Source organism: Bos grunniens, chromosome 8 (assembly GCF_055505025.1).
Source record: "Bos grunniens cultivar Pamir isolate PY7600 chromosome 8, Bosgru_T2T1.0, whole genome shotgun sequence".
NCBI lineage: Eukaryota > Metazoa > Chordata > Mammalia > Artiodactyla > Bovidae > Bos > Bos grunniens.
Window position 1 is genome coordinate 27,896,481 of NC_141172.1, and position 23,107 is coordinate 27,919,587.

General features: G+C 39.9%; 1 protein-coding gene across 12 annotated transcripts in view; it reads left to right on the forward strand.

Annotated features, from left to right (window-relative positions):
* Positions 1-23,107, forward strand: part of FREM1 (FRAS1 related extracellular matrix 1) — a 222,435-nt gene that overhangs the window by 73,990 nt on the left and 125,338 nt on the right. For 11 of the 12 annotated variants that reach the window (XR_015169535.1, XR_015169536.1, XR_015169534.1 and 8 more), the window contains exons 3-7: positions 1,749-1,843; positions 4,789-5,090; positions 6,456-6,652; positions 12,741-13,064; positions 15,721-15,829. Coding sequence is in view for 6 of the 12 variants with exons in the window: in XM_086415068.1 (XP_086271194.1) it covers positions 1,749-1,843; positions 4,789-5,090; positions 6,456-6,652; positions 12,741-13,064; positions 15,721-15,829 (1,027 nt within the window). In the remaining 6 variants the exon portion in view is untranslated. The remainder of the gene's footprint in view (positions 1-1,748; positions 1,844-4,788; positions 5,091-6,455; positions 6,653-12,740; positions 13,065-15,720; positions 15,830-23,107) is intronic. The other variant, XM_086415070.1, reaches the window with a different exon arrangement.

Genomic DNA, 23,107 nt, shown 5'->3' on the forward strand with positions numbered 1-23,107 from the left:
TGTTTTGGTTAGTAAATTTATGGACAATTATGGTTGTCGCCTTTTATAAAAGGAAAACATATTATGAAACATAAAACAGATGTTTCTTTTAACAAAGCAGATTGTCTGTTTATTACTATGACTATTTGTCAATGATATGGGGAAGGTCTTTCCTTTATCTCCTTCCTTGTTGTCAGTTAAAAAGAAGAAGCGAAGATGTGTGTAGAACAGGAATGCAAATAAATGATCTCCTCTTCTACAGACGTCTTTGCTTCCTTTTTCTGACAGTAAGGAAGGAGATAAAGAAGAGGTCTTCTGATTAGAGTCAGAAAGGATTATGTTTTCTGTAAATGTGTGAGCCTGTACTTAGGTACAGGCTAAGTAGCATGAACTCAGCAGTGATGACATGTAAATACCTCGAGAGTATTTCTTAGTACTCTACCAAGTCAGACTGTACAGCATGAGTGTTATGGTGTGATTGGAAGAGAAAATTCTTTTAAAAATTATGACCCCAGCATATAACAATTAGCTATTTCCTTCATAGTTCTGAGTTAGTGGTACAGTTAATTATAATTCTGCATGAAGAGAGAAAATGGCCTTGACGTTGCTGTTTGTCTCATGAATCATTTCTGTTATTACATAACTAGTAACCACAGTCTTTTGCAAGTAAATGAGAAACCACTGTGGGTCTTGTTTGGCTTTGATCAAACACAACAGTGTCCATAGTAAGCAGCTTCATCTTTAAATATAAAAACACTATTTGGAAAGGAAAACAATAAAAGGAGAAGGAAAAATACACACAGAGCTAATATAGTATGTTGGTATGTGGGTTAAGACATGTCTTTTCCTGTGTACATACAGGTATACCTCCTTAATGCTATAACCCCCTGAAAGGTGTTGGAAAATAATGTTTTGAAAAATGGAACCATATTTTAAATATACTATAAAAAGATAATTATTTAGAGATCATCATTGCTTAATTTATCTGCTTCAGTTCAGTTGAGTTCAGTTGAGTTCATTCGCTCAGTCGTGTCCGACTCTTTGCAACCCCATGAATTGCAGCACGCCAGGCCTCCCAGTCCATAACCAACTCTCGGAGTTAACCCAACTCCAGTGACGCCTCGGGGCTTCAGTGGGGCTGTTGGTCTTCTGACACAGCAGATGCTCTCGCTTCGCCTTCTCGGCGTGTGCCCCACGAGTGGCCCTCCCCGCAGTGGGTGCTGTGCTGTGCACCCCATGTGGGTGCGTGAGCATGCCTCGTTTGACCCTCGGTGGTGAACCGAGGAGTCAGTGATTCCATCCATCTCATCCGCTGTCGTCCCCTTCTCCTCCTGCCCCCAATCCCTCCCAGCATTAGAGTCTTTTCCAATGAGTCAACTCTTTGCATGAGGTGGCCAAAGTACTGGAGTTTCAGTTTTAGCATCATTCCTTCCAAAGAACCAGACTTTCATAATTTAGATATTCTCAAAACAGACAACAGCTATATAAGCAGGATGGTCATGGACATGGGGCTGGGTAGAGGTGTTGGTGGTTAAAACACACACATATAGGGAATTCTCTGGTGGTCTAGTGGTTAGGACTCTGCTTCCACTGCTAGGGGTATAGGTTCTATCCCTGTTCAGGGAATTAAGATCCCACACAACAGAACATACATATACATATATAATGCTAAGAGAACATAATTTCTCCAGGCCATACTATACTGCTGGAAAAACTAAAAAGTGTACCAATGATTTTCACATATATATCCCTTTCTTCTCATGAACTAGGTCTTTGACTGCCATTTCCTTCCCAATGAAGTAAAATATACTCATAACGGTTGCCCAATTCTTGATGAAGACACAGTGAAACTTAGACTTTACAGGTAAGTGGCACAGGAGTGTTCTTCATTCTTTGTCAGATAACCATTTTGTGTGCTTCTGTTTCTTTGGATAAGATTTCAGACAAGTAAGTAATTAGTAGTAGGAACTGGAGACCTGAATGGATGAGGCAAGAATTGTAGCAACCTTTCAGTTACTTTTATTTATATCCTCTTCCTTGGGGCTTTTCTATGGCAAATTATTAGCCTTCTCCTGTTTCCCTTTAGAGTTCTTGTACAGGTATCTCTGGTCATTCAACTCTCCATTTATGATTAAAAATGGAGATTGCTGCTGCTTAGTCCCTTCAGTAGTGTCCGACTCTGTGTGACCCCATAGACGGCAGCCCACCAGGCTCCCCCGTCCCTGGGATTCTCCAGGCAAGAACACTGGAGTGGGTTGACATTTCCTTCTCCAATGCATGAAAGTGAAAAGTGAAAGTGAAGTCGCTCAGTCGTGTCTGACCCTCAGCGACCCCATGGACTGCAGCCTTCCAGGCTCCTCCATCCATGGGATTTTCCAGGCAAGAGTACTGGAGTGGGGTGTCATTGCCTTCTCAGAAAAATGGAGATTACAACCTACAAATTTTTAATGAGAATTAGGAAGAAAATATATTCCAAAAGTGAATGAAATTCTTCGTTTTGATTATCAACTGCTTAGTTTTAAGAAGTGCAATATCTTCTTCTATTTTTAAACATATTATATTTTTAAAAGGTTTAAAACAATCAATTCTGGTGTTGGACAAAGTGACCATATGACCCAGCAGTTCTACTCCTAAATACATATATGTACAAGAGAAATTAAAACATATGTTCACAAAAAATTTACACAAATGTTCACTACAGCATTTTTTGTACATGTCAAAAAGTTGAAATAATCAGTCTGATAAATGAGTAAACAAGATGTGGTATATTTATACAGTGAAATATTATTTAGCCACAAAAGGGATGAAGTACTGTTATATGCTATAACACAGATGAGCCTTGAAAATATTATGCTAAGTGAAAGAAGTCAAGGTTACACATTGTATAATTTCAGTTATATGATATGTCCAGAAAAGGCAAATTCAGAAAGGCAGAAAGTAGATTGCAGTTGCCAGCTTTTGGAGGTGGAGTGAATGGGGAGTGACTGCTCATAGGTGTAGATTTTTATGGGGGGAGGTGATAAAGTGTTCTGGAATTAGAGAGCAGGATGGTTGCATAGCTTTCTGAAAATACTAGAAACACTGAATTGTAAACTTTAAAAAGGTAAATTTTAGGATTATGTGAATTATATCTAAATAAAAAGTTAATTTAAAACTTAAGCTCATGGTTATGTTATTACTTCATAGAAGCAGCTGAAAATTCAGTGTAGGTGGAGTAGGCCTTATATAGTTTTTTACTTGGCTTTTGTCACTTTAAGAGTATTTGACTAAAATACAGCAGCATGAATTTGCCTTAAGTACTAGAGGAATACTAGTCTAGAGTTTTGTAGCAGAAAGTGAATTATCCTGATCACCCACCATAGGTCAGGCTCATGCTAGGTAGGCTTAGGAAACAAAAGAATGAGGATAAATGGGCTGGGTTTCAGGGCCTGATACAAAAGATGGCTAGATAATTGTGATGCAGAATGACAAGCCAGAAGAGAGGCATGAAGCAAATGCTGTGCTCAGAAAATGAAATGGCTCCCAAGGATTCCTTGGGAACTAGGCAATCAGCATATAGGGCTGTTTGATCTTCCTAAGACTTTAAAGTTAACAAACTAATTAGCTTCAGAGAGCTTGTTGATGAATTCTGGCTGTTCCCATTTCTTTGAGTTTCTAAAGGATGAGGTGGGTGGAGCAGCACAGATGAAGTGCAGAGTTAGAGGACCTGTCAATGTTCTTGGTCTTGAGGATTTAAAGTAGAACCATTCAGAGGAATTGGAGGCAGAAAAGCAGAGAGCATGTTTATTGCCCTCTTACCTCATCTCTAGCCCTTTTGGTAAGCTACTTGACCTCTCTAAGCCTCAGTTTCCTCCTCTGTAAAATGGAGTCAACAACATTACCATAGATTCCTGTGAAGACTGAATGATAAACTTTGTAAGGAGTCTAGCATGTGCCTGGGCCATTATGAAAGCACATCAGTGGAGAATCTATCATTGATGCACGACCATCACTTTAATTTTCTCCCTTCAATAAAGAATGGCAGCCCATCAATTTGCTGTATAACTCAGGGAACTCAAAGCAGGACTCTGTAACAACATAGAAGGGTGGGATGGGGATGGAGGTGGGAGGGAGGTTTAAGAGGGAAGGGATCTAGGTACACCTGTGGCTGGTTCATGTTGATGTTTGGCAGAAACTAACACAGTACTTTAAAGCGATTATCCTTCAATTAAAAATAAATAAATTTAATCAGAAAAAGAATGACAATCCATCCCTATTAGGTTCTGCAAATATCCAGAGAATGTAATTCCTAAGGGAATGAAGGGAATGGAGGTTACAGTCACTGATCACCCTTTACATGCCACCCACTGAGCTGAGCTTCCACAGCTAGACTGCAAATAACTACTCTTGTAGTGCATTTGTGAAAAGCAAAAAGGGCTTGATGCTTCAGAAACCCCTCACCCCTTCACTCCTAAATTAATAGTCAGTGCATAAACTAAATATGCAGGATACTCTTAAATTGCACACATGCTAGAGATAAAGACTGAGCTCAGAGCAGTCATTAAATACCCGTATTGATGATAGATTTCAGAGAAGGTGTTAAAAGGAGGGCATTGGAAAGGGAAGTAACAGAAAACGGAGTTGACACTGATTTAAGGAGAAGGGAAAAGAACAGGGAGGTGGGGTGTAGAGTATAAAGTAAAATCCAAACTCTACCTGATACACAGATTGTGTGAAAGACAATCTTTAAGCTTCAAGCCAACTTAGTGCCCAAGTATAAAGAAGAACCTGTGCACCAATAATGTTGCCTTTGCTCTGTTCTGCACTCAGGTTTACTGAGACAGACACCTTCACGGAAACCTTTATCCTGCGGGTCTACCTCCTGGAACCAGACTGTAACATCATCCGAATGAGTGATAATGCACTGGAGGTGTCTGAGTTCTATGGCCTGTCCCGAGTCATTGATAAGAACCTGCTTAGATTTGATTACGAGAGGATGGCCAGCCTGGAATGCACAGTCAGACTGGACCCTGTGGGAACTCACCTGCCAGCCCACGGCCAGTTGGTTCTGGTGGAGCCCCAGCTGGAAGAACCTCGCGGAGATCAGCCACATAGTTTCTTCCCTGAGTCTCGTATGACATGTTTTAATACTTATCTGGATGTTACCAAATCTGCCAGATCTTAAATGGTCATCTTCCATCTTGACAAAGAGTTTTACTTAATAGAATTTGTAGCTGGTTGAAAACATAGATTAGTGGCTAAGAGTGCAGACTTTGGAAACAGAAAAACTTGGGCTTGAAAACTGCCTCTGCTATTTATTTCCTGTGTGATGTTAGGTCAGTTTCTTAACCTAAGTCTCTGAAAAATGGACAAGAATAGTGGCTGTTCCATAGGGTTGTATAAAGGTGAGAGTGAATGAGATCACACACACACACACACACACACACACAAAGCAGTTCACACAGTGTCTGGCTCACAGCAAGTGCTCAGTAACTGTCAGCTGTTATTATTAATAGTAAGTAGCAATAGCAGTGATAGCCAGAGTAGCTGGGGAATTTATTAGGTGTTATTAGACTTGAAGCAGGTTTGGGGTAGAGCTGGTAGGCAGGGGATATGGTTTAAATCAGGAAGAGTTGATGGATAATGTTCCTCTTGTTATTAATTTAATTATCACATCATGGGTACCTCCTAGATGCATAATAGTGTTCCAGGCACTGTGGAAAGACCAAGAAATATAAGGGAAAGTCATGGTCATAGTCATGCCTGGAATTTGGACAGTAAATTATAGCTAAAGACATGTTTACACATATGTCATCTCATTTAGTCTTCACAGCCTTCTGGGTAAGTATAGAATACCCAGTTTTTACATCAGGGAAGTGTGCAAAAGGCCACTCACATAAGTGGCCTGTGCATATCATAGACTGCAAGAGTGAAAAATACAGTTGGCAGAGACAAAAAGACTATGTACTGGAGAGATGACTGCAGTTTTTAGTGGAGGAGATTAAGTTGGTTCAGGTGGTCAATGAATATTTGAAGAAAGGTTTAGTGAAAAGACTAAGTGGACCTGGAAAATAGGCAGAATTCAGATGTGTTTAAGTGGGGAGTGAATTTCAGTGAATAGAATATTCTAGCAGAGATTGCATGGTGGTGCTATGGAAGTGGATGCTGTAAACACAGACAAGAGCAGGATTGTAGAAGGCCTACAGTGAGCCTATTTGTCAGAGATGGTCCACCACCAGAAAATGCATTTTATATTTTTTCTCTCAAGCACTTTTTGTGGGTAAGGACCTTGTTAGATAATCAGTTGATTGTTTTTACAGTAAGGAAGTGGCAGGTTTTCAGAATAATGACAACCCAGTCAGTGAATGATTGGCGGGTACACATGAGTGTTCTTTGGTCAGTGAGAGGGAATAAGTGTCTGTGGAAGGGAGGACAGGTTTTTAAAGATAATCACTAAGGTACAAGTGCCTCTCTTAATTCCCTGCTATACATTCTAGAATTGGGAACAGAGCTGAAGTGTCCAGGCGGCAGGTGTACCCTGGGACTGAAGAAAGTCGGAAGTCTCAAAGTGAGCTGTGAGGAGTTCCTGCTGATGGGGCTTCGATACCAGCACCTGGGTTCCCCTTCTCCCAACATTGATTACTTCTCCATCCAACTGGACCTCACAGATAGCAGGAGTAAAATCTCATACAAGGTAGAGTCTATGGCCTTATGTGTCTGAGTCCCCAACTAAGAGCTGGTTCCCTGGGGACACTTGTGCTGGCTCCCGTGTCAGCGAGGGTTCCTGTATGGTTGTGGGTGGAACAGCCTAATGACTCACTGGAACTGCAGGCTTGTTCTGCTAGTAAGTGCTTAAAACAGGATTGATTTTGCACATAATATCCATGTGTAATTTCCCTTTTCTGGCAATCTTGTAGCTCTACCATTGCAACTTAGAAAGAACCAGAATCAGGTTACATGCTAACCTTTCTCTCCCTTGCCCTTCAATATTCTTCAGTTTCTCATTTTTGCTTTTGTAACTCCTACTCTTTGATTCTTCATTTACTCCTTTATTAGACCCTCTTTTCATCTGTTGGAGGAAATCAAAGGGTCCACACACCCATTCAGCAAGGCCATAGGAAACTGGGAGATAGGGAGTCCTCGTCCCACTGTTAGGGCTGTAGCAGGGCCATCTCCATCTTCCAGGCTCTTAAATTCTCCTTCCCTTTCTTCCTCTTGATCTCTTCTTATTGAAATGATGACAGAAAGTGAAGTCAATCTAAATGAAAGATTGGCATGCTTCTCTACTAACTCAGGTACTCTGTAACGTGTTTATTTGGGAAGCTGGAATGACTATGAACCTGCTAAAACAGTTCAGATCTTGTGCTGATTTAAGATGATCTGAGATGACATTTGTGAAAGACCTCCATCTTTCAGTCTCACTTCTTGCTATGATTTCTCCTAAGAGACCCAGTTGAATGTTGAACATTATTACCACTGCTGCCGCTGCTGCTGCTAAGTTGCTTCAGTCATGTCCAACTCTATGCGACCCCATAGATGGCAGCCCACCAGGCTCCCCCGTCCCTGGGATTCTCCAGACAAGAACACTGGAGTGGGTTGCCATTTCCTTCTTCAATGCATGAAAGTGAAAAGTGAAAGTGAAGTTGCTCAGTTGTGTGCGAATCTAGCGACCCCATGGACTGCAGCCTACCAGGCTCCTCCGTCTGTGGGATTTTCCAGGCAAAAGTACTGGAGTGGGGTGCCATTGCCTTCTCTGCATTATTATCACAGGAATTAATAAAACAAAGAATGATAAATAAATGATTAAACAGGGTTGTAGTATTTTATAATTGAGAACTGGAAAAATTGTGAGGTGGTCTGGTCAAATTGATCAGGTAAATCACTTGGGGAAGTGAGATTTGAGAAGAGATTTAAGTCTGACATTAATAGTTAGCCTGCCCTTGGGCCTGGGTTGCCCGGATTCAAATGTTTACTTAACTAGCTGTGTGATTTTGTACTTTATGCCTCATTTTTAAGATCTTGCAATGGACATAGTAGTACTTCTTATTGAGAGGATTTAATGAGGTGATGCCTACAAAGCTTGGCACAAAACTGAACACATAGTAAGTTCTACACGTTTTTTTTACTAGTGAAAAAACTCATGTTTTTGGAAACAATTGGTTTAGCCCAAGCCCCTTATTTTATACTGGGGCCACAAAAATTGCATATCTTGACCATACATGCATGGATGAATCAAGACTAAACTCTCAGTCTCCTAATGTTTAGTATATGTTTTCTGTTTGTTTTGACATGAAACTTCTTTGACATTTAATGCTTCCTTATCTCTGTAAAGAACAAAGTTTAGAGCCATTTTTCTTCCTAATTGTTTTTCTTCTTTTTCCTCATGTATTGATATACAGCTTTCTTTGTTGATATTTTCAGATTAGTTTTATTAGAAGTTTCCTCTCTAAAATGACCTTCCTGTATTATTTAGAATTAACTTGTACCATAATCAGTTTGGCATGTCATAAACAAATTCTTTTATGATTATAGTAATATGCTCAATGGCAGAAGCTATTTTTAAAAAAAAATACAGAAAGAAAAAAGTAAGAAAATGGAACTAGGGTATTTCTAATATTTGTATATCTATAAATGTATGTGTATATATATGCATACTCACACACACACACATACACAGAGGGGGAGACATGCATACCAGAGTCAGTTTATGGAATTGAATTTATATTATATTTGAAGTTTTGTATCTTGTTATTTTATTATTTTTATGCTGGTATAATCCATCCTCATCAAGAGACTGACTATTCACCCATAATTTCTTATAGATTTAAAAATAGTTTCTTGTTTATGTTTAACTTTTTATTCTGCCTGAAATAAATTTTATCTTATTGTAAAACAACAGAACAGTTTTTTTCCAAGTAGCCAAAATTTTCAACACTATTTGATGAATAATGAACTTGTTTCCCATTGATGTTTTGATTGCTCTGTTGTATAGAAAGATATTATATGTCTGTTTCAAGGCTAGTTCTCTTATTCTTTAGATTTGCCCACCTATTCTTGTGCCAGTACCTTATTAGTCCAAAATAAAAGGTCTAAAATGGACTTTAATATTTTATAGGCAAGTTTCTCCTCATGGTCCTCTTCAAAATTTTCTTATCTATTTTTAGTTCTAGACAAGTAATTAATATTTACGTTATTTTTTTAAGCCCCTAATTATTTTTTATCAGGGTTGGATTAAAATTATAAATTATTTTCAGAAAAATTGGAATATTGGAACATTTACCATATTGAGTCATCTTTTCCAGGCAGAGGTTATCTCACTTCATTGAGGCAAATGACCTTTGATATGTTTCTGTTAAGTTTGCAGTTTTCTTCATGTCACTTGCGCACACTATTAAGTCCAATACTAGGCAGTTTGTTTTTGTGAAATTATTCTGACTAGTCTTCTTTTCCTCCACTATTTCTTCTTGTTGGTTAGTGATGATAAATAGGAAAGCTATTTCTTGGTCTAATTTTCTTTTGTCTGGCTTCTTTCTTGAATTCAATTATTCTAAATTTTTTTCAATTCTATAGGCTTTTAAAGACTATACTAATTACATCTTCCACTGATGATGATAATTTTTCCTTTCTTTTTCAGTAATTATTCCTCTTATTTTCTGCTGTATTCCCCACTGGCTTGTCCAGAATAATACTAAATACAGTGCTGCTTATCAGAATCATTGTCTTGTTCATTTTATCACTATTAACTGCACACACTGTCCTTTTTAATTCTTCTTTCCTTGAATTCATTTCTCTTTGAAATTCTTTTTTTTTTTTTAATTTAAATTTAACTCTTTGAAATTCTTACAGTCACATCTGCAAACTCTTTTGGATCATCATTTTACGTTTAATCTTTGTATATAATTTTAAATGCCTCTCCAGTAAGGCAGATATAATTGGATATTTAATTTCAGAATATTTGTCTTAAACAAGAGAATATAGACAATATTTCTATAATAATGGATATTTTTTTTCCTATCTTGTTTTATGCTTTCTTGCTAATTAATCAAATCATCTTGCACTCTAGGTTATATTTGTCTTTGTCTTTACTTATTTAATATCCCATTTTAAAATTTAGTTCTAAATTGAAAAAATTCTTTAACCTTTGTTTTTAACATATTAAGTAAAAAATACAGTGAAGTCTTTTGGCTCCTTCATATATATTATAAAGTCTGATCCTATTTATCCTTTCTCACTGCAATTACCCACCACCAGGCTTGGTTAACATAATCTGCCACTTTAATTCTAGCATATCATCTTTATACCTTATGATACTTAACTTCATCTTGTATTTCAAGTGTACTCTTTTGACATTTGTATCCATTTTGTTAGTGTTTCAAGTAATATTTGTTCAGCCTTAACCTCTAGGTTTAATATTTCTTATTGTTTAGCACCAATCCTTTTATACTATGATATCCTCATTCTTCATTAAATTATAAATCTTCAAATGCTTTTCAATGGCACATTAGGACTACATAGTCTAAACTCTCAGCGTTATCACTCTTGTTTTTATAAACCACCATGTGGGAGAGAGAGGAGTTGTCACCTTCTGTTTCTCTTGCTTTTCTCTCTTTCTCTGAGCCTTGCTGGCTAGTTTCTGAAATTCCAGGCTGAGGAGTGGGTGGTTTTGGAGGAATGTTGGAAAGTGAGGTCTTATTTGACCAGGCATCGATGGAATATGGCTTTGTGCTCTCTGAGTTGGGTGGATGTTTCAAGCTTCTTAGTCTCGGGGCCATTTCATTGTTCTCCTGGAGATTCCCCTCTGCAAAGGCCTCTCGTCTTTCCTAGCCTGATTAGTCATTTGCAGTTCCTCCCAGGGCTCCTAAGATATGACCTCCACCTCCAGCTTCTTTCTGTGGAGATTTTTGGCTTCTCACAGACGCATCTAAACATCAGGGACCCAGGTGACCCTAGATCAACCCTCTGTCCCACTTGCTCCATGTCTGAGAGCACTCACATGTTCCCTCCTGCTGCAAACAAGGACTAGAGACTGATCCCAGCACAGATACCACGTTTCTTCTGCCTCTGGCCACTTAGCTTCCTTAGGGATGAGCCCAACATCAATCCCCTGAGTGCTCCACTGGTAAAAGGCACATGTAAGGCTGGTGTGATAGAAGCTTCCCTCCTGACACTTGGGACAAGGAATGCAGCATTGCCCCCGCGCCCCCTCCTCTTCACAGAGGGCGTACAGTGAGAGGCATCCAGGCAGTGACTCAGCACAACACAAGGCAACTTCTGTCTGTAAATAAATCTTTCTCTTACTTCTCTCAACCTTTTTATATTTTTAGAGTGGGTGGAAGGTTCTAGAGTCTGGAACTGGTTCCAGACAATTTGTTTTGTAAATTCTGCCTATAGTATCTGTCTCACATTGTCTTTGAAATGCTCTCTCTTGGAACTTCAATTGAGACTAAGCCCATAAGAACTTCATTACTAATTAAATAATTTTCTATTAAAGAAAAAAAAAAAAAAAAAAAAAGAACTTCATTTTAAACATTTCGTTATGTTCCCCATCCCGAACACATGTATACCTGTGGCGGATTCATTTTGATATATGGCAAAACCAATACAATGTTGTAAAGTTAAAAAATAAAATAAATTTTAAAAAATAAATAAATTAAAAAAAAATAAAATAGACATTCCGTTATGTAAGTATCCAGTGTTCAGCAGTATTGCACTCATGTGGCTCTGATCATTAAGCCTGGTCTCCCAATAACGGCGGACATAAAATTCTGTGATGACCAGTTATCTTCTGCTGAGGATCCTTTCTGCCCATAGCACTTGTTGGGACCTCAGATCCCAGGATGCAAGTTCATGATTTCTCTGGAGAGCCCCACAATGATAGGCTCTTCCTCATAGCTCTCTTACTTGGGGAAGGTGTATTTCTAGCCTGAAGAGTTACTTGCAATTTTGATGACTTACTCCTCACTTGGAGACTCAGGGTCCTAACTAATACATGACCAAGCAAACGTCCTTCAGTTTCACGAGCAGCTATTATAAGGACGGGTTCCTTCATCCTGCCATTGTCACCTTTGAAACCTACAAGAGGTGGATGGGGTGGCCAGGGGAGGTTGGTTGTGTGTGCCAGACACTGCTAGTGCTTTACTTTGTTTTTTCTTAAGATTAAAAAAAAATTATTTATTTATTTGGCTTTGCCAGATCTTAGTTGTGGCATGCAAGCTCTTAATTGTGGCTTGTGGGATCTAGTTCCCCAACCAGGGATCGAACCTTGGCCTTTTGCATTGAGAATGCAGTGTCTTAGCCACTGGACTGCTAGGCAAGTCCTTGTGCTTTACTTTGGCTATCTCTTGTAATCCTCACGCAGTACTCAGGACCTCTAGGCAGTCCATGTTATAGATGGGGGAAATCAAGATTTAGAAGTTAAGAAACTTGTCCAAAGTCATATAAACCATATGTGTTGGACATGGAATCAAAAGAATAGTTCCTTCTAATGACAAAATTGGTGCTCTACCTCAACCCTGGCTAAATATTGGAGTCACCAGAGAACTTTAAGAATACCAAGTTGTTTTTTTTTTTTTGTCTCCTCCTTAGGAAAGTTAAATTAGAACATCTGGAAATGGAATTTGGGCATCAGTATGTGATTAAAATCTCTCTAAATGATTCAGATCACTGCTGGATGCACCGTCTAGGCTGTGGCTTTGTGTTAAATATCGTGTGATTTACCCTGCTATTGTATCAATAGCTTCATTTATAGTTTTCCCCTTTATCTTTTCTTTCTTCTTCCAAAGTCAGAGAGTGTGTGGTTGCCTGTTTATATCAGACCTGGAATTCCCAATCAGATTCCAAGAGCTGCATTTATGGCCATGTTTATTCTGGAAGTGGATCAGTTCATCCTGACCTCATTGACTACATCGGTTCTGGACTGTGAAGAGGATGAGACCCCCAAACCCTTGCTGGTGTTCAACATTACTAAAGCCCCGCTCCAGGGCTATGTGACTCACCTGTGGGATCACACCAGACCAGTGTCCTCCTTCACCTGGAAGGATCTAAGGGATATGCAGATTGCCTATCAGCCACCAAACAGCAGCCATTCTGAGAGGAGACTTTATGAGGTGAGAGGGAAGAGAGACAAAGCTGCTAGACTCTTTGGTATTCAGAGAGTCATTGAAGAGGCCACTTCTCTTTAGCCTGTAGTTTCCTTGTATGGTCACTGCCTCAGAAGAGAATCAATCACTGCAAATCAGGATGCAAACCAGGCAGGTGATGCAAATGAACAAACCCATCTGGAGGGAGACTGCGGGGAAGTGAGGAAGGAGCTGGCAATTTAGGAAGCAGATGCAACTCAGCTACAGCTGACTGCTGCATGTGAGAATATGGATGGACCCAGTGTTGCTGTAGCTTTCCTTTTTCAAGAAAAGTTGGAAAGCTCTACTTTTTTTTGGTAAAAATATTTCAAGTTTCATAATACGAGTGAATGTTTATGCAAAACTGAAACAGACTCAGACCTAGAAAACAAACTTGTAGTTACTAAAGGGGATAGGGGAGGGGGAGGGACAAAGTAGGGGTATGGGATTAATTGATAAAAACTACTGTGTATAAAGTAGATAAGCAACAAAGATATACTGGATAGTATAGGGAATTGTAGCCCTTTTCTTGTAATAATTTATAATGAAGTATCACCTGCCAAAATACTGAATCACCATGCTATATACCTGAAACTAATATAACATTGTTAATCAACTATACTTCAGTTAAAATTTTCAACTTTTAAACATAGAAGACATTGTAAATTTAAAACATAAAATACCAGCTGCAAAACATTTCTGAGGCCACATTTGGCCCCCAGGTTCACCAATTTGAGAACTCCAGGGCCTCCAACAGCCTTCTTGCATTACATAGATCATTGAAGTTAGAGATGGTCTAACTTCTATTTGTTTATAATTCTTTCATTAATAAATTATTTTATATTATTTTCCATCAAGGTTTTCTACTGGAGTCCTTAATTTTAAGTAATAATTCTTACTCAGGGTAGGAGATTCCATATTCTCATTAAAATGACTCATTTCACTATCACTTTTCATCAGGAATGTTCTCTATCTAATCTAAATCATTTCTGCTATTTCTGCCTCTCTCCTCTTGTTTTGTATTCAATGAGAGTAGAGAACAGCTGGTTACAGACTTGTGCATTACAACCCTTCACAAACTTGTAGACCTACCAGCAAGTTGATTCAAAAATGATGGAAAATTTAAATAAACAGGTTAACACAGACTTGAGTTCAGGTCTATTAAGGAAAATTTGTGTCTCTGGGGTTACCAAATTGCCCTCTGTCTAGTTTAGGCATTTTTAGCATTTAGTCTCAAGGGCAGACTATAAATGCCATGCTTTGCCCTTTACTTTTATTTTCTTCACTTCATAATAGTAAGTGGCAACTGGTTTTTTCTTTCCTGTCTTCACTTCTCATTTCTTCCACAGCATGAGGTAATTTCTCTTTAGATGTCCAGTTTTATCTCGCGTTCACAAATAAAGCACTGCTACTCGGTCTGCTTTGTATGTGTTACGTCCAGCATTGTACAATGTAATACTAAAGCAGAACGTGTCCAGATGTGTGCTTTTTTTTGGTTTGTTTTGTTAGAAGGTGACTTTCAATTTTCTCAGTGGAGATTTTGCACTTTTCAATTATTTTGGCCGGAAGCCCCCTGGGGTGGGATTTCTGAGAGCAGAGCAATGGCTGGTGCGCTTTAAGCTAGCTGATCCTCCCCTCAGCTGTTACACCAGGTAGTCTGTTCTTATAGACATGAAAATCCAACTTCACTCCGGTAGGTACTACATTTATCTTAGAGGAAAGCTCCTTAGTGATAGGGCTCAACCTAATATATGTTTATATTAGACCTCCAAAATGATGTCCCCCATATCGGTATAGTTTCATTGTCAATGTGTGTATTTGTCACTCTTGAATCTCTTTTTTTATGTAGTGTTTGCTGATACGGTACCATCTGATTGTCTCTTTTATCCTCTCAAATAGACCAAACATTCTTCAAAAGTAGGTAGCCTGCCTTCCTTTACAGTATTATACCTCATCCTTCTCTTCAGCACCTGGTGTAATTCACACACAGCATGTAATAAAGCTCAAAATGTATAAGCCTACTTATGAGCTATGGAATTCAAGGGAGCAAATAAATATATATTTAATAATACATCTAGTGGGATAGCTGCCTGTAGATTGGGATCTCTGCAACATTGTTGGCATTTTGAATTGGCTAATTTCTTTGTTGTAAGGACTGACCTGGTCATGGTGGGATGTTATTAATAGTAGCCTCCCTGACTTCTATCCACTAGATGCCTGCAGCACCTCCATGGGCATACCTATCTGTGAGACCAAAAATGTTTTCAGATATTCCTGAATGTCCCCTGGGGGGTGAAATCACAGGGGAGAAACACTGCTCTAGATCCCACATCTTTGCGAGAAGCTGAAGTGGTCTGATGCTGGACTGATGTAGTCTCCTGAACAAATGCAGGGACTCATTGCTAGCACATTTGCTTATTTCAGGTTAAGAACTTCATTCATAGAAAAAAAAAATTTTAAAACACTGATAAATTAAGGAATAAGACATAGAGCTGGAAAAAGTGACATTACGTTGTCAAAAATGAGGTCAGGCAACAACAGAAACCTGAATTAGTTTGCCTCCATCTGCGGTATATATCCAAGAATTAATGGTATTTTATATTATAAATTGTCGATATATTCATATTCAACTGTTTGTTTACAGGTGGAGTTGGAGGTCTATGACTTCTTCTTTGAGAAGAGTGCACCTATTACAGTCCACATTTCCATCAGAACAACAGATACAAATGCCCCGCGAGTGTCCTGGAACACAGGTGAAGTGCAATATAGGAGTCAAACAAAATAGGGAAGGGAAGACAGGAAGGTACTCTGGTCAGTAAAAAAAAAAAGGTAGCTTTATTCCCATTTTGGAGAAGGCAATGGCACCCCACTTCAGTATTCTTGTCTGGAAAATCCCATGGACAGAGGAGCCTGGTGGGCTGCAGTCCATGGGGTCGCTAAGAGTCGGACATGACTGAGCGACTTCACTTTCATGTTTCTGTATCATGCATTGGAGAAGGAAATGGCAACCCACTCCAGTATTCTTGCCTGGAGAATCCTAGGGATGGGGGAGCCTGGTGGGCTGCCATCTATGGGGTCGCACAGAGTCGGACACGACTGAAGCGACTTATCAGCAGCAGCATTCCCATTTTACACACAAAGCAACCGAAACCAGACAGGCTATGGGTATCTAGTTGGTTTTCTGGGGTTTTTTTTCCTACTGTCAGGGTGAGAAATTTAAATTGAGGATTCTCGTGTCCTGAAATTAAGTTCTTTCCTCTATAGGAGATAAGCCAAATGGTCCCTTTCAGCTGATTGAGGCAAAAAAGTGACTGTGATACTGAGCATAGTTGGACTGAGAGAGAAAAGGTCTCTAACTCAAAATTGTTCAAAGGAATCAAAGAAAGACATAGACTATAATCCATTATCTTATTTTTAAGTTGGGTTGCATGGACATGAAAATACATAATTAAGAGTTTAAACTGCTTTGTCTTCTTATTTTTAATATATAACTGACTTACAGTGTTACATTAGTTGTAGGTATACAATATACTGATTCAATATTTTTATATATTATACTCCATTTAAAGTTATAAAATATTGGCTATATTCCCAGTATTGTACAATATATCCTTGTGGATTATTTATTTTATACTTAGTAGTTTGTACCTCTTAATTCCTTCTCCCTATATTGCACCTCCCCACTTCCTTTTTCCCACTGGTAATCACTAGTTCTCTGTATCTGTGAGCCTGTTTCCGTTTTCTCATAGTCATTCGTTTTATTTTTCAGACTCCACACTTAAGTGATAAAATAGAGTGTTTGTCTCTCTGATTTATTTCGCTAAGCACAATATGCTCTATGTGCATCCAGATGGTTGCAAATGGCAAACTTTCATTCTTTATTATGGCTTAGTAATAGTCCATTGTATGTATAAACCATATCTTCTTTATCCTTTCATCTGTTAATGGACACTTGGGTTGTTTTCGTATGGTGGCTATGGTAAATAATACTGATACGAACATTGGAGTGTAACTATCTTTTCCAATTAGTGTTTTTGTTTTATTCCAGTATACTCTGCAGTGTAATTGCTGGGTCATATGGCAGTTTTATTTCTAGTTTTTTGAGAAAGCTCTCTGCTCTTTTCCACAGTGGCTACACCAGTTTTGTTTTTGTTGTTCAGTCGCTCAGTTGTGTCTGTCTCTTTGTGACCCCATGGACTGCAGCATGCCAGGCTTCACCATCTCCTGGAGTTTGCTCAAACTCGAGTGCATTGATTTGATGCTGCCATCCAACCATCTCATCCTCTGTCGCCCTCTTCTCCTGTTCTTAATCTTTCCCAGCATTAGGGTCAGTGTATGAGGTTCCCTTTTCTCTATATCTTTGCCAGCGTTTGTTATTTGTGTTCTTTTGATGACAGTCATTCTGAGAGGTGTGAAGTAATATCTCACTCTGCTCTTGATTTGCATTTTTCTGATGACTAGCGATGTTGAGCATCTTTTCCTGTGCCTGTTTGCCATCTATGTATCCCTTTGTGAAAATGTCTATTCAAATCTTCTGACCATTTTTAAATTGGATTATTATTATTTGCTGTTGAGTTGTGTGAGTTGTTTATGTGCTTGTATAGTCACTAAGTTGTCTTTTCATTTTGTTTATGGTGTCTTTTACTGTGCAAGTTTCCTTTACTATATATTTGCCTTTACTAGTGGATTTTTCTTTTCCTATAGATTCTTACTTCTTGTTGTAGCCCATTCATTCCTTTTCCACTTAGAGAAGAGCCTTTAACATTTCTTTAAGAATTGGTTTAATGTTGATGTACTCTTTCAGTTTTTGCTTATAAGTTTTTTATCTCTCCTTTCATTCTGAAGGATAATCTTTCTGGATAGAATATCCTTGGTTGTAGGTTTTTCCCCTTTAGCACTTTAAATATATCATGCCATTCCCTTTTAACCTGCAAAGTTTCTGCAGAAAAATCCATTAATAGCCTTGGGGGAGGAGGGTTCCCTTGTATGTGATTCTTTGTTTTTCTCCTGCTGCCTTTAGAATTCTCTCTTTAACTTTTGCCATTTTAATTATGACATGTTTTGGTGTGGTTCTCTTTGGTTTCATCTTGTTTCGGACCCTCTATGCTTCCTTTACCCGGAAATCTGTTTCCTTCTTCAGGTTCAGGAAGTTTTTAGCCATAATTTCATCAAATATCCTTTGACCTCTTTTGTTCTCTCTTCTCCTTCTGCTGCTGCTGCTGCGTCGCTTCAGTCGTGTCCGACTCTGTGCGACCCCATAGATGGCAGCCCACCAGGCTCTCCTGTCCCTGGGATTCTCCAGGCAAGAACACTGGAGTGGGTTGCCATTTCCTTCTCCAATGCATGAAAGTGAAAAGTGAAAGTGAAGTCGCTCAGTCGGGTCTGACTCTAGTGACCCCATGAACTGCAGCCCACCAGGCTCCTCCGTCCATGGGATTTTCCAGGCAACAGTACTGGAGTTGGGTGCCATTGCCTTTTCCGCTTCTCCTTCTAGGACCTCTGTAATGTAAATGTTATTATGCTTGATGTTGTTTCAGAGGTCCCTTAAACTGTTTTCAGTTTTTAAAATTTGTTTCTCTTTTTGTTGCTCTGACTGGATATTTTCCATTATTCTATCTTCCAGAACACTATGTCCTTTGTGTCACTTAGTCTGTTAATTATTTCTAGTGCATTTTTCATTTCAGTTATTGTATACTTCAGTTTTGACTTTTTCAAACTTTCTAGTTCATGTATTCTTTCCTCTCAGTTACCATTTTTATTACTAATCTTTAAATTCTTTATCTGGTAACTCATTTATCTCTGTTTCACTGGATGGTTTTATAGGTTTCTTTTTTTATTTCTTTCATTTCAAATAAAATTCTCCATCTTCCCACTTTGGTTAACTTTTTCTGTCTCTATAAAATGAGATAAGAGTTACCCATCATGGTCTTAAATGTATGTCCTTGTGTGTGAACATTCCTGCACAGTCTGCGCATGTTCCCCATGGATTTCATGGGAGTGCTGGATCTGATATGAACATAACTCGTGTCTTTCCTCAGACTGTAGTGGCCTCTATCAACTTGGTAGGTGTTGTGGCCAGAGACCGAGGAGCTAGAGCAAGAGCCAGGTGTGAGCCAGGGCTTCTCTGCTCAGTTGCCAACACCACCACCCTATTGGGGTAGGGCCATGTCCCAAGGTACTGGAGCAATGGCCGTGAGGGTGGGGCCCAAGCCAGCTCTATCCCCCACAACTGGGCGCTCTCCTCAGCTATGGCAGCTCTCCTCAGCTCATTCTAGTGGGGACCTGTGCCTCTGAGCAAGTGGGGCTGGGAAGGGTACTCAGCACAGGCCAGGGCATGCACTGAGGCAGTTGTGAGAAGCCAGCCAGTGTCCTGAGGAATTTCAATCTTTCTCTATCTTGTATTGGGAGCAAACAAGAATGTGTGGGTTCTTCATGAGTAGAGTCTAGCTCTCTTACAGCCCTGTTGTCAGTCCACTGGTTTTCAAACCAGTTTTCCCACCGTTTGACCCCAGGGCTGGTGCACCCATTGTATGGGTCAAGCCACTCACTCCGCAGGGATATCTTCATCCTTGTAGTGCCCCTCCTGTCCTGTGGCCCCTCCTAGGGTGCAGGCCCCCACGTGATTACTTCTATTCCCTTCCTGCACAACTTCTTTTAGCCTTGGTTGCATAAGGATCTTTCTGTCAGTCTTCAGTCCATTTCCAGTGAGAATTGCTCCACGTGTAGATGTATTATTGATGTGTTCATAAGGTGGGAGGGAGAGGGGAGGTAAATTCTGCATCCTCCTACTCTGCCATGTCAATTTCCTCTTGCTTTACCAATGCAGTGTATATATTTAGATCAGATGTAAATGTGAAATGTAAGTGAAGATTTTTTCCTTTCCACTGTTACCATCAATGGCATTCAAGCAGTGTTGGTAGGTTCATTTAACACAGAAAATATCTCTGTCTGATTTAAGTCCTCAGGTGGCAGCTTATATGGATTATCTTTTGTGTGTGTGTGTGTGTATGTGTATGTGTGTGCTTGCACATGGATAACACACCATGTGTGTGTTTATATATATGTGAGTTTCAGTAGGGATGAACAATATCAGTTGGGCATCCTTGATTTACAATCTGTTTTTCTGTCCTGCTCTACCTATATTTGGGGGATAAAGAGAGAAAAGAAGGACTTGGTGATCTAAAGTTTGATGCTTTCGAATTGTGGTGTTGGAGAAGACTCTTGAGAGTCCCTTGGACTGCAAGGAGATCATACCAGTCAATCCTAAAGGAAATCAACCCTGACTATTCATTGGAAGGACTGATGCTGAAACTCCAATACTTTGGCCACCTGATGTGAAAAGCCAACTCACTGGAAAAGACCCTAATGGGGGGAAAGATTGAGGGCAGGAGGGGAAGGGGACGACAGAGGATGAGACGGTTGGATGGTGTCACCGACTCAATACTCAATAAATATGAGTTTGAGCAGACTCCAAGAGATAATGAAGGAAACTTGGTGTGCTATAGTTCATGGGGTTGCAAAGAGCTGGACGTGACTTAGCAACTGAATAACAGCAAAGTTTAGTATATAGCATGGAGACTTAATGGTCTGCATGTATATGTGTGATTTGAGAAACCTAGGCTTGTTAAGAGCTCCGGATCTGGTTTTCACTACTTTGGATATCAGATTCTTTTTAGAATAAAATTTTATTTATTATGAACTTAACATAAGATCATTGAAAACTTGGAAAGCACAATGAGTTAATGAATAAATGAATGAAATAATAGTAGTTGGATAAAATTATTCATTACTCCACCACAAAACATAATCACCATCAATATCTTGATACATAAATTTCTAGTGTTCTTGCTTGCTCCTCTGCTGCATCCCATGATGCCTTGTTCTGTGCTTTACTTTGCACTCTTGACTTCAAAATCCTTATTACCAGCCATTGTCCTCCCTTCATCCCTCCTTCCCTGCCTTCTTTCCTTCTACTCTCTTCTTCTCCCTCACTTCTCTCGCTTTCCTTCCTCTCTCTCTCTCTCTTTCAGTATTCCTGTATGTCTTAACTCAGGTTCCCTAGCAAAGAGCCCCTGAGGCAGATTATATGCACTAACCCTGTACTGAAATCTGGGGTAAGGGGAAGGGAAGTTGGGAGTTTGGAGGGTAGCAAATAAAAAGATGGTTTGACTGAGCTGGTTGTAGCTTTACAAGAAAATAAAGCTTATAGCTCAATAGTGCTGATGTCTCCAGGAGGAGATGGAAACATTCTGTGTGGGAAGAGTCAGGGAGGGGGTTGGGAAGGGGTGAAGAACCACATGTCAGCATCTTCCATCTCTTCTTTCATCTCAGACAGTTTGCCTCACTGGGGTTAACTTCCCACATGCCTGGGGTTGTGTCACTTGGCTCTTCTTAGCAGTCACTGTACAAATTCCTTGAGTCCCATGGTGTGAGACCTGGCCATGGTCACAAGGAAGGTCATGCCAAAACTTGGTCTGGTGGGCAGTTGAGGGCAGTGACATCAGAAGATGAAGCAATGATGGCGGCCAGGGCTTTAGTGTGTGGGGATTGTGGGAAATTTGTTGGAGCTGCCAGGCTAGAAAGCGGGCAATTGATCAACACTGGGGGAATGGGAAGCCAGGCAGATTTGAGGGGAAGCATTAACGCATTAACTGTGTCTACCAGTACACAGTCTTTAAATTTCATCCACTCGTTTCTTTTTTTTTTTTGTAATTGGAGGAAAACTTTTCAAGGTTGTGGTGGTTTCTGCTGTATAACAATGTGAATCAGCCTTAAGTATATATATATACCCTTCTTCTTAATCCCTCCCATCCCACCCGCCACATCCCACCCCCTAGGTTATGACAGAGCCCCAGGCTGAGCTCCCTGTGTTACACAGCAACTTCCCACTCAGTTCAGTTTAGTTCAGTCTCTCAGTCGTGTCCGACTCTTTGCGACCCCATGAATCGCACCACGCCAGGCCTCCCTGTCCATCACCAACTCCCAGAGTTCACTCAGACTCACGTCCATCGAGTCAGTGATGCCATCCAGCCGTCTCATCCTCTGTCATCCCCTTCTCCTCCTGCCCCCAGTCCCTCCTAGCATCAGACTCTTTTCCAATGAGTCAACTCTTTGCATAAGGTGGCCAAAGTACTGGAGTTTCAGCTTTAGCATCATTCCTTCCAAAGAAATCTCAGGGCTGATCTCCTTTAGAATGGACTGGTTGGATCTCCTTGCAGTCCAAGGGACTCTCAAGAGTCTTCTCCAACACCACAGTTCAAAAGCATCAATTCTTCGGTGCTCAGCCTTCTTCACAGTCCAACTCTCACATCCATACATGACCACAGGAAAAACCATAGCCTTGACTAGATGGACCTTTGTTGGCAGAGTAATGTCTCTGCTTTTGAATATGCTATCTAGGTTGGACATAACTTTCCTTCCAAGGAGTAAGCGTCTTTTAATTTCATGGCTGCAGTCACCATCTGCAGTGATTTTGGAGCCCAGAAAAATAAAGTCTGACACTGTTTCCACTGTTTCCCCATCTATTTCCCATGAAATGATGGGACCAGATGCCATGATCTTCGTTTTCTGAATGTTGAGCTTTAAGCCAACTTTTTCACTCTCCACTTTCACTTTCATCAAAAGGCTTTTGAGTTCCTCTTAACTTTCTGCCATAAGGGTGGTGTCATCTGCATATCTGAGGTTATTGATATTTCTCCCAGCAATCTTGATTCCAGCCTGTGCTTCTTCCATCCCAGCGTTTCTCATGATGTACTCTGCATATAAGTTACATAATCAGGGTGACAATATCCAGCCTTGACGTACTCCTTTTCCTATTTGGAACCAGTCTGTTGTTCCATGTCCAGTTCTAACTGTTGCTTCCTGACCTGCATATAGGTTTCTCAAGAGTCAGGTCAGTTGGTCTGGTATTCCCATCTCTTTCAGAATTTTCCACAGTTTATTGTGATCCACACAAAGGCTTTGGCATAGTCAATAAAGCAGAAATAGATGTTTTTCTGGAACTCTCTTACTTTTTCGATGATCCAGTGGAT